The sequence below is a fragment of the Fukomys damarensis genome, unplaced genomic scaffold, assembly GCF_012274545.1.
Source record: "Fukomys damarensis isolate Sample0158 unplaced genomic scaffold, DMR_v1.0_HiC HiC_scaffold_28, whole genome shotgun sequence".
NCBI lineage: Eukaryota > Metazoa > Chordata > Mammalia > Rodentia > Bathyergidae > Fukomys > Fukomys damarensis.
In genome coordinates, this window is record NW_022900940.1 from 17,411,968 (window position 1) to 17,429,383 (window position 17,416).

The window sequence follows — 17,416 nt, forward strand, 5'->3', positions numbered from 1 at the left end:
CCTCTCCCTCCCTCCCTCCCTCCCTCCCTCCCTCTTTCTCTCTAAAAATGTAAATACAGGGAGAGATGCATTCTTTCTTCCAGAGATTTGTAATATACCCAAGAAGAAAAGCTAAGGATCTGACACAGAGACCAGCCATGCAGCGCTGATACAGAGGTGTTCTCCCCCCCACCGCCCAATTGGGTGAACAAGAGAAAGAAGACCTCTATGAGGCTCCCACAATAAAGGCACACCACACCACCATAGTTGGTAAGTCAGAGGGACCACCACCTCACATCAGAATTTGGTCTAAGTTCAGTGGAAAGACAGCTGGAACCTGTAGTAGAACCTTAGAGAGTTCAACCCACCAGAAGGACAGAGATCTCAACTTGGACCTTGCAGCCAGAAATCAGCCTGAACCTCATGGGACAGCTGCTGTCTTGCTGAGTGTAATTAGCTTAGAACTGCACACTCCTGCCCACGTTGTCTATTGTTATCAATAGAGGTATACCCTGAAGGAGGCCCTCTATTTCTATTTGTATTTTTTACCTTCAAAGTCATATGTTTCATTTATCTTTAATCATTTTGAATATTATCTTTTTCTTTTCTAAAATTTTTTAAAATCTTTTTCTTCTCTCTCTCTCTCTCTCTCTCTCTCTACCCCCCATTGATCTCCATTAAACTCCCTTTTTTTTTTCCTGTTCGTATCCTAACTTGAATTTATTTTCTTTTCTCTTTTTCTTCCTCTCATTGCCATTAGTTTTAAAACAAAATGATTACATAAAAAGAAGAAAAAAAAAAGCAAGAAAGTGATTATAGCCTCTAGCCTCCCTACTGCTGTTAGTTTGTTTGGTTCTTGGGTATATTTTGTTCTGTCCTCTCCTCTTCTCTTCAACAGCTCCCTAGAATTTGTATGATCTTCCTGTGTCCTCTGCCCTCACTTCTAACCTTTCTCTATCCTATCCCTCCCTCCCCAACTCCTTCTAAGTCCCCATCCTGAAGGGTAAAGTTGCTATATTGAAGAGTTTATTCACTATAAACATATTTTTGGCTGGTCCTCAATTTTGATTTAATTCACACAAAGGTGATAGATTAATAACTACCACAAATTGTCATTTTCTAAGCTGTGCTTGATGCTATTGTCTTGCTGACTATATCACTTGGGTTAAGGTGTTGTAATTGATCTAATCAGTTGTCCTCTATGGTATAATGAAATGAGTTTGCCTCAGAGACATTAGAGACTGAAAACCTAAAGACCAGCTGTATCTGGCAGACTGAATTATTAACCCAGGAATTAAACCAAGGACAGTACCAATGACAAAAATAGAAATGAGAAGGCATTTAAACAAGACATAAACACAGACTTCCCCTCACCTAAGGTAAACTCTGGGGGAAATAAGGTGGAAAAGTCTGACAATCAACCATTTAGATACACTGAATTGATAGCACAGGAAGTAAAATAACTAATAAATGAGGCTCTAGAAAAATTCAAAACAAATAATTTCCCAGATTACCACAGAGATGGTGAGAAAAATTAAAGACATGATTAGAGTCTCTAGAACAGAAATAGATAAAAAATATAGTTGAGCTTAGGACCATGATGGAAACTGTGAATGCTCAGCATAGGAAAGAAATGGAAACCTTGAATGTCAAACAGGAAAGTGAAATCCATGAAACAGATTCAAACGGATATCCGAGAGATTAAAAACTCCATAGAAAGCATTTGCAGCAGGATTAATGAATGTGATGATAGAATTTAAAATATAGAAGATAGGATTAGTCAGTGACCATGAAAAGAGATATCTCTTAAAAACAATAAAGGGCCATGAGAAATCAATCCAACAACTCTTAGATGATGCAAAGAAAAATAATATAAGACTGATAGGAATCCATGAAGTAGCAGGGGAAAATACAAATGACTTAAAAAAGCTGGTCACAGAATTACTGACAGAAAATATCCCAAACAGATGGGAAGAATGTGACATACAGATAAGCGAGGCATATAGGACTCCAACTAGTCATGATAAGATCCCAGAAACCCAGCAGAACAACAAAATACTACAAGCCATTAGAGAAAAGAAACAAATCACATGCAAAGGAAAGCCCATCAGAATCACAGCAGACTTTTAAACAAAAACCCGCAAGTCAAGGAGAGCCTGGAGTGAGGTATTTCAAACCCTAAAAGAAAACAACCTCCAACCCAGACTGATATATCCTGCAAAACTATCTTTCAAAATGGATGGGGAAATAAGATACTTCCATGACAAAGAACACCTGAGAAATTTCATGAATACCAAAACAGCACTCCACACACTTCTAAACAATATCCTGGAAAAAGAAAATGAAGACCACAACTCCATAGGGCCAACTGAGCAAATATCAGGCAAGGCAAGTAATTAAGGGGAGAGAGGGAAAAACTTAAAAAAAAAACAAAACCCAACAACAGCAAAATAATGTGACAATAAAAAGCCAGTGACCGTTATAACCATCAATGTTAATGGCCTAGATTCACCAATCAGAAGAAAGAGGCTGGCAGAATGGATTAAGAAGCAGAACCCAACATTATGCTGCATATAAGAAATCCACTTAATACACAAATAAATTCATAGAGTGAGAGTAAAAGGATGCAAAACAGTTCACCATGTGACAGGAGCCTGGAAAAATTCAGGAGTAACTATCTTATTTGCAGACAGAATACATTTCAAACCAAAACTAATTAAAAGAGACAAAGAAGGCCACTACATCTTTGTAAAGGGAACAATACAAGAAGAAGAAATGACAATCATAAATATATATGCACCAAATACTAATGCCCCAACTATACAAAACAAATATTAATGGATACAAAAAATGAAATAAGCACTAATACATTTGTAGTGCAGGACCTCAATACCCCACTGACACAAATAGGCAGATCATCTACACAAAAATTCAACAACAACAAAATACAACTGAACCAAGTCTTAGAACAAATGGATTTAGTATATGTTTACAGAGTGTTCCATCCCAGAAAATCAGAATATACATTCTTTTCGGCTGCACATGGGTCATTCTCTGAAATAGACCACATGCTAGCTCATAGAACAAGCTTAAGTAAATGCAAAGGAACTGAAGTTTTCTTATATTATCAGATCATAGTGCAATTAAACTGCCAATCACTAGCCTAAGAAACTAACACCCTGCTGAACAACCCTTGCATCACAGAGGAAATTAAAGAAGAAATTAGACAGTTTCTATGATTAAATGATAATACCAATACACCTACAGGAATTTATGGGACACAATGAAAGCAGTCCTATGAGGGAAATTCATAGCAGTACATGCCCATACTAGGAAAACAGAGCAAGCTCAAATAAATGCTGTATTTTGTTTTGTTTTGTTCTGTTTTGTTTTTTGGTACCAGGGATTGAACTCAGGTCCGAGGCAAGTGGCAGAACCACTGAGCTAAATACCCGGCCCGAGCTCAAATAAATGACATAATGCTGAACCTTAAGCTCCTAGAAAAGAAGAGCAAGACAAACCAAAAGCTCGAGCAAGGGAGGAAATTATAAAGACCAGAGCAGAAATTAATGCAATGGAAACTAAGAGAAGGATACAAAAAAAAAAAAAAAAATCAATGAATCAAAGAGTTGGGTTTTTGAAAGAATGAAAAAATTGATAAACCCTTAGCCAACCTTATCGTAAAAAGGAAAGTAAAGGCTCAAATTCATGCAATTAGGAATGAAAAAGAAGTCACAACAGATCTAGCAGAAATCCAAAGGATCATCAATATCTACTTCAAAAACTTATACTCTAATAAAATAGAAAATAGAGAAGAAATGGACAGATTTCTAGACACATACGAACTTCCAAAGTAGAACAAAGAAGATAGAAAAAGCCTAAATACCCCTGTTACATTCAGTGAAATTGAAAATGTAATTAAAACATTTCCAACAAAGAAAAGCTTAGGTCCTGATGACTTCACTGCTGAATTCTACAAGACATTTAGAGAAGAACTCTCACCACTACCCTTTAAACTCTTCAGTGAAATTGAAAGGGAAGCAATACTTCCAAATTCATTCCTGAAAGCAAGTATTACTTTGATTCCAAAATCAGGGAGAAAGACCCAACCAAAAAAGAGAACTACAGGCCAATCTCCCTAATGAACATAAATGCAAAAATCCTCAGTAAGATACTGGCAAACAGAATACAGAAGATCAAGAAGATCATACACCCTGTTATCTCAGGGATGCAAGGACGGCTCATAAATCAATAAATGTACACTATATTAACAGAGTCAAGGACAAAAACCATATGATCACCTCAACTGATTGCAGAAAAAGCATTCAACAAAATTCAACACCCATTCATGATAAAAAATGCTGCATAAAATTGGAATAGATGGTCTTTTTATCAATTTGATAAAGGCTATCTATGAAAAACCAAGAGCCAGTATCATTCTAAATGGTCAAAAACTAAAAACCTTTACACTAAAATTAGGAGCAAGGCAAGGATGTCCACTGTCACCACTCCTATTCATCATGGTTCTGGAAACAACCACTTCAATTAGACAAGAGAAAGAAATGAAAGGAATAAAGATAGGAAAGGAAGAAGTTAAACTGTCACTATTTGCTGATGATATGACATTCTATATAGAAGATACAAAAAAATGTGCTAAAAGACTGCTAGACTTAATTGACAGATTCAGTAGAGTAGCTGGATACAAGGTCAACTCTCAGAAATCAATAGCCTTCTTGTACACAAATAACAGACTCACTGAGAGAGAAATTAGGGAAACAATAACATCCCCCCCAAAAAAAGAAAGAAATGCCTAGGAGTCAATGTAATAAAGGAGACAAAAGAACTCTATGCTAAAAATTACAGCACTCTGAAAAAAGAGATAGAAGAGGATGTAAAAAAATGAAAAGACATCCCTTGCTGCTGGGTAGGAAGAATCAACATAGTATACTTCCAAAACTTCTATACAGATTCAATGCAATCCCTATTGAAATCCCAACATCATATTTTACAGAACTTGAGAAAACAATCCAAAAATTCATTTGGAACAAGAAGTGACCTAGAACAGCAAAAACCATTCTAGGCAACAGAGACATGGCAGGGGGTATCATAATGCCCAACTTGAAACTATACTACAAACAGACCCAAGGATCAATGGAATAGATTAAAAGATACAGAAACAACACCAGACATACTCAGCTACCTCATCCTTGATAAAGGAACCAACCATCCTCACTGAAGGAAAGATAGCCTCTTTAATAAATGGTGGTGGAAAAACTGGCTTTCACTTTGCCAATTAAAACTAGATCCCTGTCTTTCACCATGCACTAAACTAAAACACAAGTGGATTAAAGATCTAAATATCAAAAGAGAAACACTAAACTTAGTGGAAAGTAAATTAGGTAGAACTCTCGAAGACATTCTCATAGAGAAGACTTTATGAACAGATCCTCAGCAGCATGAGAACATGCACAAAGAATCAACAACTGGGATCTCATTGTATTAAAAAAAAATGTTTGCAGTGCAAGAGAAACCACCAACAGCTAAGAGACAAACTACAATGTGGGAAAAAATCTTTATCAGCTACTCCTCAGACAGAGGTCTGCTATCTAGAATATATAAAGAACTAAAAAAAAAAAAAAAAATCAGACCCCCCCACCTAAATGCAAAGACCCAATTCAAAAATGGGCATCTGAAATGAACAGATACTTCTAGACAAATAAAAGCAGCTAATAAATATAAGAAAAATGCTGACTATCACTGGTCATTTGAGAGATGAAGATGCAAACAACACTGAGATTCACCTCACCCCAGAAAGAATGGCTGCTATCAAGAAATCAACCAATAACAAATGCTGGTGCGGCTGTGGGGAGAAAGGAATCCTTCTCCATTGTTGGTGGGAGTGCAGACTCTTGCAACTACTGTGGAAATCAATATGGAGATACCTCAAAGCACTAGGATTAGAGGTTCCATTTGGCCCAGCTATCCTGCTGGGTATCTTTCCAAAAGAATGAAAAGAATTATACCGAATAGTTTCTCTGGTGTGAATAATCTGCAATAATAACAGAAGATCCTAATAAGATTACTGACATTGAGAAATGGGAAGAAAGGATCTAAAGGTGTAGGGAAGGTGGGATGGGTAGGGGAAGGGTAATAAGGGAAAAGAAAAAAAATGTGAGATAATGAATAGATAGAAATAAAGAGTTTGTAGATGGGGAGGGGAGGAGGGAGTGAAGGGAGGGCAGGGACAAGGGGAAAAAATGAGAACCAAGACCTGTCATGTAGAGGTACAAGATCCCAACCATGAATGTAACTGTACTGTATTCCTAAAATGTAGCAATAAACTCAAAGCTGAAAAAAAAATGAAAAGAATTAATCATACCACAGTTTACCCATTTGTGCACCCATGTTTATAATGGCACAGTTTGTAATAGCTAAAATTTGGAAACAGCCCAATTGCCCATCAATTGGAGACTGGATAAAGATGTGGTTTTTCTATAAAATGGAATATTATTCAGCCATAAAGAATGAGAAAATAGTCATTTATAGGTAAATGGATGCACATTGAGGCTATACTCTTTTTTTGTTTTTGTTTTTGGTACTGGGGATTGAACTGGGGTCCTTGCCCTTGTGAGGCAGGCAGAGGAACCACTGAGCTAAATCCCTGGCCCGAGGCTATACTCTTAAGTGAGGTAAATAGGACACACTTGAGAGTAAATACTGAACAGTTTCACTGGTGTGAAAAACTAGAAGTGCAAGTAAGAGTCAAATGATATAATTGGGAGTGTGAAAACAGCTAAAAGGGGAAGTGGGAAGGGAAGGGGAAAGGAAATGTGAAAAAATGGAAACAAAGTCTTTGTAATTAGGGAAGGGTGCAGGGGATGAAGGGAGGACAGGGGTGTGGGGAAAAAACAAGAACCAAGATATATCATGTAAAGGTACAGGATCCCAATGATAAATGTAACTATTGTTTACTTTGTACCAATAAACTTAATGGAAAAAAAAAAAGAAGCAAAAAATTTGGCTTACTTCTCATTGCCATGCCTAGTGTGAGGCTTTGGTATAGAGAGTGAACAACCAAGGTAAAAATCAAAAGAAGGATGTGAAACATCTGCATTAACTCTTAGACATGCTGTCACGTGCTTGTGTTTTTATGGACATTGCCCTGTTACCAACAATGTGAAGGGAGTTTCATCGCTTGCAGGGATCCAAAAGCAAGCTCTTTGAATGCTTAGTGGAATGGCATCAGCATTAGACTTGAACATCATGACCCCCAGTCCCAACCAGCAGGATCTCTTGAGTGGCTCTGAGAAACTGCTTTTGAAGTTCTATTCCCTGTTCCAGCACTGTAGTCTCAAGAGTCGTGTTCCTGACATAATCTGTGTGTGGTGTCTTGGGTGGGAGGTTAGAGCTGCCACTGATGTATGTCTATTTTCCTTAGAACCAAAAGATCATTTCTTAAAACATAATATATTCTCATGGGTATAGAAATGCAGACTGTGCACTGCATATAAAAGGTTACCATGCCCCTTACATCACAGATATGATAGATGTATAAATTTATAATTTTCCCAACAGATGGCAGTAGAGTGTCAAACAAAAATCAGTCCATTGTTTTGAATTTTCTGACAGAAGTAAAAGATATTGATGAGGGATGCTGCTGGCCAAGGTGCCATCTAGTCTAATGGTGGCCCGTGAAACTAATATTGTTTCTTATATAATCAAGCTAATTATTTCAGAAAGGAACATGCCACCTTTGCACCTTGGTTTATAGCCTGGTTTGGGCTTGGATACAGTACCCAGTGACAGAGAGCATAGGTTTGCCAACCATCACTCCAGGCCTGCTTGGTGCCATAAGGGTCTACTATGAAAAGACATGCACAGTCCCGAGGTCATGAGGCTTTTGAATTCACAAAACATGGAATTATGTTCACTTATTTAACTTTTGTAAGTGTTTGGATTATGAGGGTTTAATCTCAATTGACCAATAAGGAAAGTAGGCAAGGAAAAGCTGAAGCTCTTGTCCAGGTATAAGTGTCACAGAAAGGTCTTACCACTGTTAACTCAAGTAATATAGTGACTATCTGGGGACCTCATCAAAAATGGGGAAAATATTAATCCTTTAAAAAATGTCAAGGAGGCTGAGATAAGTAGTTTGAATCCAGCCTAAACTACATCAGTGAGACCCTGTCTAGAAAAAAAAAAAAGTCAAAATGAACAACCTATGAGAACAAAAAAGAGCATGGAATCCTCTAAGTCACATATAATACTGTTCTCAGTGAACACAAATCAATAAATGATGAGCAGATCTTCCTATGTAATATTTCCTAATATAATTTCAATCAAGAATGGGGCAGTGCAAAACTAAATTTAGCAAGGTTTTGTCACTCCTTGCGTAACAATAAAGATAATGACTCTGAATTTGATAATCTAACCAATAGTTCTCTTACCTAAGAGGCACCTGTTTTAAGTTAGTAACTCTTAATGCACATGCCAGAGGAGGCCCACAAGACCCTTCAGCTTGCCACACTATCTCACAGTTGCTGTGCAGCCGCTCTGAGGTGCCGGCAAATTGGCACTCACACTCCAAAGCTCAGCACCTGAGAGAGGAACCAGGAACTCACGCATCAGTGATATCTGAGCGGAAATTCTGCTTCCCTCCTTTCCTTTAGCCACCTTCATGTCATGAAAATACGCAGAATGGCTTGTGGACAGGTAACCTAACTTATGACACACAGTTTATAAGGGCTATAATTAAGAGTGTGCTGGTAAGCTGAGGGCCAAAATGGTTAGAGACATAAATTAGACCCTAGGTTTACAGGCAGAAGAAAACTATTAACAGATAGAGATGAGGAGCATAACATGTTTTGTTTAAAAATCCCCCAGCTTGAGGCATGGCTGATAATATTTAAAGTGCATAACATGATGTTTTGAGGCACATAAACACTGTGAAATATTTACTACTATCAAGCTAGTTAACACACTCATCACCTCACACAGTAATGTGTGTGTGTGTGTGTGTGTGTGTGTGTGTGTCTCTCTCTCTGTCTCCTGTGAGCCTCCCTGGGGCATATATGCCTGCCTTTGTTAGCACACATGAGTATTTGGGGGAAAACCTCAAGATGTGTTAGGCAAACCTGTTTTTGCTGCCATATGAGCCTACACCAAGGCTGCAGGAAGTGATTAATGAGTCTAAGTTGCACCCAAAGCAGCCTCACATTCACTTGCAATCCAAAAGAGTTAATGTTTCCTGAGCTTCTTCTGGAATCTTCCTGGGCTTGCTCTGCTGCTTGAGGGGCAAGAGGCTCTGTTTAATAACTGTTCTTGTTTGTAGCAGAAGAAACACAGAAACCTTAGGGAAGGAAACTAAAGCCAAACTTTGCTTAGCTGTGCTGTGCATTCTGGTTGTGGTTTTGTGCTAGTCCTTATGGGGTCCTGCAGCCCCTTGAACCCTGATGACTATACAATTTCCTGATAGCATCTTGTATTAAAAATCTGCCAGAAAACTCCTAGGGTAACAGCAGATTCTCCCTGAATACCCCTACTCATCTGGATCCTACCAGAGCCAAGAGCTTATCTACTGCCTAACAGGAGATAAGGCCTGACCTAGATCAGGGACCCAGCCCTGCAACACCAACCAGCCTCTACCTTCCCAACCCTAGTCAGGACGGCAGGACTGGCAGACATTGCCCATCCAGCTGGTCTTTAGGTTGCTTCCTGGGCAGCTATGCTGAGTCCTTGGACACATTCCTTCTCTGGCCTGACACAAGGCCTCATGTTTATGGGTCTCCACAGTTACTTACTATTTACATAGCATGCCTCTGTCTAGAGATGTCAACAATGCAATATCAGACTAATATTTACTTCCAAACATAAACAAGCCCATTGCACGTCTCTGGCACATGGTTTTGATTGAGGTAGTGAGAGGGGTGTGCATGCATGCACACATCTATGTGGTTTCTTTCTTTCTGGAGAAGCAAGGATGGGTTTTCACAAAATGGTTTGGAGGCAAGGTGATAACCCCTATGACCCATAGAGGGGCTGCCAAACTATACTTTGTCTGTGCCCTTTCAGAGATAAATTGTCTTAAGAATTTCTGCCAGAATTTTCTGAGGTCAGAAGCAATATTCTCAAAAACCATAAGCCCAAAGAAAGCCCTAGTGTGGCAGATGCTTGGAATGGCCCCCACTGATGGAGAGCTTGAGACAGCCTTATCTGAGGGGCAACAAGCACCTTCTGCAGCCTGTCTCTTTGCTACTTGGGTAAGCAGATCTGAGCTGTCAGGGAAGTCTGGCTGTAGGGATGGCAAAGCAGTGTCACTTCACATGCTCTAAACTATCTCAGCTTGCAAAAAGGTCAAGCAGGAAAGAAGGAAAAAAGCATCCTTGGCTGAGAGCAGTAGAGGAGGACTGAGCCTTTGCTGAGGGGTGGTCTGTGTGTTTTGGCAAACTGCAAACAGGAACAGGTCAGACAGAGGGGGAGAGGCGGAAAGGGATTATTTTTGAAAGGAAAAATGCCCCTACATCTCTGCTGTCTTTCCACAAGCCTCAGTCTGGTGTAATGAGTGGAAGGCATTTCTTAAAGGCACAAGTCACATACAAACTTATTCTGCCTGCTGTACCTCTGAGAAACTAAACTTTTGCCTCTTAAACAGGCCTTTTAAGAGGCACCGGGCTGGTCATCTTCAAACCCAATCAAGAGCTGAAGGAAAGGAGAAGGGATTCATTTGGAGTTTCATATGAAGAGTTTCATATTTCAAAGTTTTCTTACTGCGTAGCGGTTTGGCAGGCTACTGTAATCCTCACACATAAAGTTTAAATTATGGCTCCCCATGTCTGCTAACATCTTGGCTTTGTGAAGCCTGACTAGGATCCATTTTAGTATTTGAAGAAGGTTGTGGTTAGCTTGGGACCCTGTTATGGATTTTGTATGGGAGCCAGGGCCTGCTGGCCAAGTAGGAGAGAGCACCTGAGATGCCAGCGGGGTCTTCTGGAAGGTTTCTGGGGAGCTACAGGAGGCTGAGGCCAAGTCTAAGGGGAGTCTGGGCTGGCTAAGCACAGAGGGCAGGGAGCCTGGAGGTCAGCTCTGGAGAAGGAACACGCTGACCCTCAAAGGGATTTCTGTTTTAGATAAACAGTGAGTAGCCCGATGGTGCACATTTTTGATGTGCCAGTTGCTGGTGTTCACCCTTAGCCACCACCTCTGCCCACTAAACTGCCTTTTTCAGTGGTCTTCAGGACTATAAGGGGTTCTGTTGTTTATTTCTGTCCCTTGGTAGGGACCCAACACTGTCTGCCACATGAAAGCATCAACCATCCTGTGGATGTAAAGGGGGCAGACCTCCAAGCCTGTGTAGTACTGTGAATAGGTCCACACAGCCAGCTGCTCTGCTCAGCCTTTTGTGCCACGTCATGATTCGTTTATACCACATATTTTTGGAATGACTACTTTTGGCTCCTGAGTTCAAGGCAGTGGCAAGTGACCACAGGTAGCAATGTTAAGAGCTACTTTAAAAGGAAATTCAAGAGATGTGGCCTATAATGGAAATTGAACATGGATACTGGCCACTTGTCTTCACATGCCTTCAGTGAAGTATTCCCTGGACAGCTGTGGCAACTGGGTGCCACTTAGTGGCTTCCCCAGACAAAAATGGAGGGAATTATATATGGAATGTGATATAAACTAGGACCATTAAGACCTCTCTTTATAAGCCAAATATTGGGCTGGACTGTTTAGGCCCATTAAATCAAAGGTTTCTAGGCACTATACTGTCAGTGTGTTGGATCTCCACTCTCTGTATATAACACATCACACTTAGGTTGTGGACATAGGGATTAGAGCTGACAAAACATGTAGTCAATGTTTTAGGAATATGTAGTTCTTTAAAATAATTCTATATTTCATTTGTCCCTTTAAACCTCTTATAAAGTCATTATGTAGATAGCCTTTTCCCCCGCCTGAAGAACCCTCTCTGCCTAGCTCCTTACTTCCTTAAAGCTGTGCCTGAATAGGCTCCCCACAAGGCACTTCCCAGATCTGCTCTTTTCCCCGATGGAATTAAATTGTAATTTTATCGATGACATTATGGAAAACAGGTGAATTTGCATTTACTTTAAAACAGAACGAAAATTCTAGTTAGGTGACTTCTTTGCAACATATTTTGTTCATATTGCTGACTATCTTGTACACGGCACATAAAGGATGGCCACAAAGCCTTTACGATTTCTCCCACTGAGAAGCTCAGTGGTTCCCCCACCGCTTTTGAACCCAGGGTGCTGTGTAACCGCTTTGGCCTACAGAACATGGTGAAATAGCCTGAGCCTGCACTGAGCTGGCCTGTTAGAAGACCAGCAGCTTTGAGAGTGCTCTCTCAGGGCCTTAGCCACCACATAAAAAGTCAGATCACTCTGCTGAAAGGACCACATGCAGGAGTGTGGAGTCTACATGGTGAGAGAGGGTTCCACTAAGTCCAGCTTTTAGCCATCTCCACAAAGGTTCCAGGCACGTGAAGAAAGCTATCTTGGACTCTGAACACCATTATATCCACAAGGTAAATTCTGTGAAGAGACCCCACTCAGTGCCGCATGGAGCAGAAGACTCAGCCAAACCTTCCTGAATCTCTGACCCATGCACTGTGCAATGGTTGTTTCAAGCTAGTCAAGTCAGAGGCAATTTGTTACACAGCATACCTGACTGGGATGATATAAAGGCCTGCAATTTAAGAAGCAGCACCAACAATAACCGTGGTATCCTGCTGGAATGACTCCCTTTGAGGTATCTCCCTAGTTTCTGTCTTTCCCTATATTGCCATCCTGCATCTTTCTCCCACTCTAATCTGAGCTTTCTGGGTCTGTGAGAGACAGGTGATCAAGCTGGGAAACCCAGGTGGATCCCCACCCCACCCACCCACCAGTTCCTGCCTCGAGACACAGCTGATGATAGCAGATACCAGTTCCACCTGGGCCAGACAGAGCTCTGTCATAGACACGTAGTCCTGGGAATTAGAGATGAATTCTTCCACGTCAGAGGCTAGAAGCTGTTGAGATGTCTATGTGTAGGGAAGCACAGAGAAAACCAGTGCATGAGACAGGTGGACAGAAGAGTAGAGATAAGGGGCTTGTAAAGAAAAGTGACCCTCCTGTCTATCTGTCTAATATATCTCAGCTGTGAATGGATCTCTGCGTGTGTGTGTGTTTTCTGCAACTGAAAAAAATGGCCTCTGAGATGAGTAAGCACTGCTCCGGAAACTGAAGAGAAAGTTGCCCAGGTCAGTTAGATGACAGAAATGTCCTTCTGTTAACCTTCCCCCTACTGAACAAAGGTGACAGGGAATGTTTTAAGCCCAGCCCATCTCCTGGCTCCTGTAGGCACCACCCAATTGGAAAGCCCAACACCACGCCTCTCCTCCTCCAAAAGGCCTCCAGTACTCCTTCCCCATTCTCAAGGGCAGCCATCCCCTGCCTGAGCTAAAATCTTTCTGCTTAACCTCTAAAGTCCAACTGCTCACCAAACCCTGCCTGTTCTAACTTTGACTCTTCTTCCCCACCATGGCAACTGCTGTCACCCTTAGACGTCAAAGATCACTTTTGAGACAGATGTGGTCTCATTACTGCTCTGCTTACTGACCTCACATGCCTCTGCTTCATCCTGGTAACCAGGGCCAGTGTGACACTAGGAGATAGTCTCACTGCAGATACCGGCTGCCTCCTGCAACAGATCTCACAAGCTACTCCCTTTAAACTGCTGATTTTCTCACCTCTTCTTCACCCTCAATGGACTATCCATTCCTCTGTCCTTGGCTACCTGGAAAACTCAAACCAAATCCAAATTCAGACTTAAATGATACCTCATTGGCAAAAAGTTCTCTGACCTCTACTGTGGGCTTCTGTGTGCTAAGCAAAATGCAGAGTATTTAGCTTCATAACTTCTACCTGTTAAGCTAAAAGAAATGGCTTCTTTTACAGAAGAGGCAACTGAGGGTTACAGAAGCTAACCAACTCTCTGAAGGTCTCCCAGCTGGCATGGGCCTGCCCACCCAGCCTGAGCTCTCACCCACTGCAATGTACCGGCAGCCTTTCCTTCTCCACTGGGGATGATGTGCCTTCTCCTTTCCAGAGCAGTTACCGCACAGCATTCACCTCCCTTGTTACAGTACCGGCCTATATGCTAGGAAGCCAAGGTTCAAGGGCAGGGCAGGGACACAATCTCTGATGCCTCCTAATGCATCGTCTACTGTTTGGGTCAGAATGAACCTTCAGTAAGCAGTGTTGCAGGGTGGAAGGAAAAACTGCTCTCTGAGGACTAGCAGAGAAGCCTGACCCATGCAGCTTTATGAGACAGCATCCTCAAAACTTTCCTTCCACAGAGACCTTGTCTGGTTAAGGCATATGGGTGACCCTTAATGGCCACACTGATTGCAATCACCTTGTTTTTTGTCAAAGTCTCAAAGAGAGTGATACCTGGCTTCTCAGGTCTTTGCATTTTGGATCCCACTTAGCTGGGTAAACTTGGGGTTCTGGCCACCACACTTTCCTTAAACAAACATGACAAAAGCAAAGCAAAGCAGTTGGCAGGAGAGAGGAGGCAGGAGAGTGTGCACGGGAGATGAGGGGCAGATGTGGGTGGAGTGGCCACAAAGGGGCATGGCCTTCCTGCTTTGTGTCCCTGTCTGGTCCCACACAGCTAGCCATGGAGGAGGAAAGAGCACTCTCTCCTTTCAAGAGTCCTATAAAGGCAGAGGAAAACACACATAAACACACACCCCTCCCAAAGCTCTCATTGCTCAGCAAAAAGCCTGTCTTTCAGATTCCACACACTGAGCAGGCTTCGTTCTCCACCCACAGACCAGAGGCCCTCTCAGCAGGAAGTAGTTGGAATTGGAGAACAGAGAGCATTAATAACCTATCTTGACAATGCAGTATAAATAAACAACAAATTGGCAGATTAAAAAAGATGATATTCACCGTTGGCAAACATACAGGAAAATGGACACTTTTTTTTTTTTTTTTTTTACACTGTTAGTGGGAGGGTGAATTGGTGCAACATTTCTAGAGGGTGATTTGCAATGAGATAAATGGTTTGGTGACTCCATTCCTAGGGTTTCATTCTAAGGATATAATGAAGGATTTGTGAAAATACATGGCTCCAAGGTTATTCATCATGGCATTGTTAGAAGAAGTGTACAACCAGAAGCAACCTAAATTCCAGCAACGGCACTGTGAAAATAAACAGCAGACACCATGAAGCTTAAAGATCAACTGGAAATGGGCATGATATGGAAAGATGCTCACAGTATTGTATTCAGGGAATGCAAACAACAAACAAGTTGCAAGACAGCAGGTAAGATGTCTTAAAATCAGAAGACTATAAGTAAACTTATTTTTAAATAAAATACTCTTACGTATTCAAATTCCAGACATCTTTTCATGCAAAGTACCTTTAAATTTAAAGCAGTGGATCCAATTGTTGCTCTAAGAAAAGTATGATAAACATTATCTTTGCATGTTTCCAGATTTCTTACTATGAAATGTATTTATTATACTTCTTTCAGATTAATAACTGAACTCGTTGCTTTAGATTTAGAGGTATTTCACCTAAAATATATTACGTACAGTACCAGAAAACTAACACACTATTCAAAACATAAATTGGTCCTAAATTCCTGGTTTATGTCTATATATGAAAATAAAAGACCAAAAAGGAGACAATCCCACACTCATCATGGCTATTTCTGGAATGTAAACTCCTCGGTGCTTTACAGCTTTTTCCTTTATTACTACATTATGTTTGGTCAATATATGCAAATTACTTGGTAATCTCAAAGAAATTAAGTATTTGAGTTTAAGATATCTATCCATAACACTCTCGGAGGTTGTTTCTATTTGAATGTGAGATGTAAATACTAGAGAAACATGGGCTTTGGTATTAGAAAGTCCCAGCAGTGTCCCTGGTGCTGTTTTGGAGCTGCAGACAAAGCAGAAATAAGGATAAACATATATCCCACTCACTAGGACCATTATGCCCTGTGGAAGAGACAGACCTTCATCAAATAACTCTGATACCAACATTTGTAATAACCACTTACTGAAGATGATATCCACCTCAAGCTTATTCCAAAATTAGGTTCCCAACACCCTACATCAGGACTGGTATAATTTATTAGTGTTAAGTAAGAGAAAGGGAAAGTGAGACTTCTGTTCTTACACTCTGTCTCTCTCTAAAGTGGCCCAAATCTTCAGGCAGTGAATAGCTTCAAGAAGAACCAACTCCATTCCTTGTTTGGAGGGGACAATGACCTCCCTTGTACCTGTATCATGAAGGAAGTTCCCCAGGAAGCTCTTCCAAGGTGTTCTCACTCTAGGAGGCTGGAGAGCTGGGCATCTATGGTGGAAACCCCACGGTGTCACACTCACCTTCCACAGAAGCACTGCTAGCAGCAGGAAGATGAGGATTCCCACCAGCAAACTTATGGCGATGATCCATCCCACAACATAGCCTCGGGGCTCCAGATTGTGCAAGGCCTCAAAGACAACCTAGGAGGTAATGCAAAAGTGAAAACAGGAAACCCAAGCCCAGGATCTTGAAAGGGTGGTATGACAATAACCCTGATTAAAATATCATGAAGTCAATGGAATATTTCTCTGCCGTAAAGAAAGTAAAACCAAGTCATTTATAGGAAAATGGATACACTATGAGACTATAATGTTAAGTAAAATAAATCAGACACAGAAGCTTAAATATCACATGGTTTCTCTTACATGAGAAACCCAAAATACAAATAAGGAGCAAAAAAAAGATAATAGGAAATAGATCTCTTGCAAAAGGGAAGGAGCCAAGAAATGGAAGAAGGTGTGGAGGGAGGGAAAAGGGGATAAAAAATAATTAAACTGTGTCATGTTCATTTACCAACTCAAGTCCAGCACTCAAGCCCAAGCACTGACTGGGCACAGTCTTGACTTGATGCTGTCCAACACTGCTTGTTTTCCATTTTGAAGGCCTGGCTGTCAATCTCACTCTAACATTTATCAAATCTTCTTTAGTCAGGCTCTGTAAGTGCTTTTCTTGCACTCTCTGTCTAACTCATAAATCACCTCATGAGGTCTTCAACATGCACTTCAGACAGGGGGACACGGATGTCCGTAGAGGACATGGCTCTGGGTCATGTGGCTTAACTGCAGTCCGGATTTGAACTCAAGGCTAGTCAATCTAAATCTTTCGCATCTGAGTCTTCATTACAGACTGTTGATTAAATGGATTGTTTATTGTCACTTCCTGGTGACAGGAAAAAAAATGTGATTGTCCCTACCTGCTTGATCAATTCCCAGAGCCAGCACAGCAGACTGTGTGACACTGGGGTGGTGTGGTGTGAACAAACACCGTGAGACAGACAGGCTACCACAACTTCATGTGCGGATCCTATATCCAGAGCCTTAGGCCACAC

At 41.0% G+C, this 17,416-nt stretch overlaps 1 protein-coding gene across 1 annotated transcript in view; it reads right to left on the reverse strand.

The window, feature by feature from the left end:
- Positions 1–17,416, reverse strand: part of Itga9 (integrin subunit alpha 9) — a 332,354-nt gene that overhangs the window by 3,380 nt on the left and 311,558 nt on the right. The window contains exon 27 of the mRNA XM_033756921.1: positions 16,389–16,508. Within this exon, the coding sequence (XP_033612812.1) occupies positions 16,389–16,508 (120 nt within the window). The remainder of the gene's footprint in view (positions 1–16,388; positions 16,509–17,416) is intronic.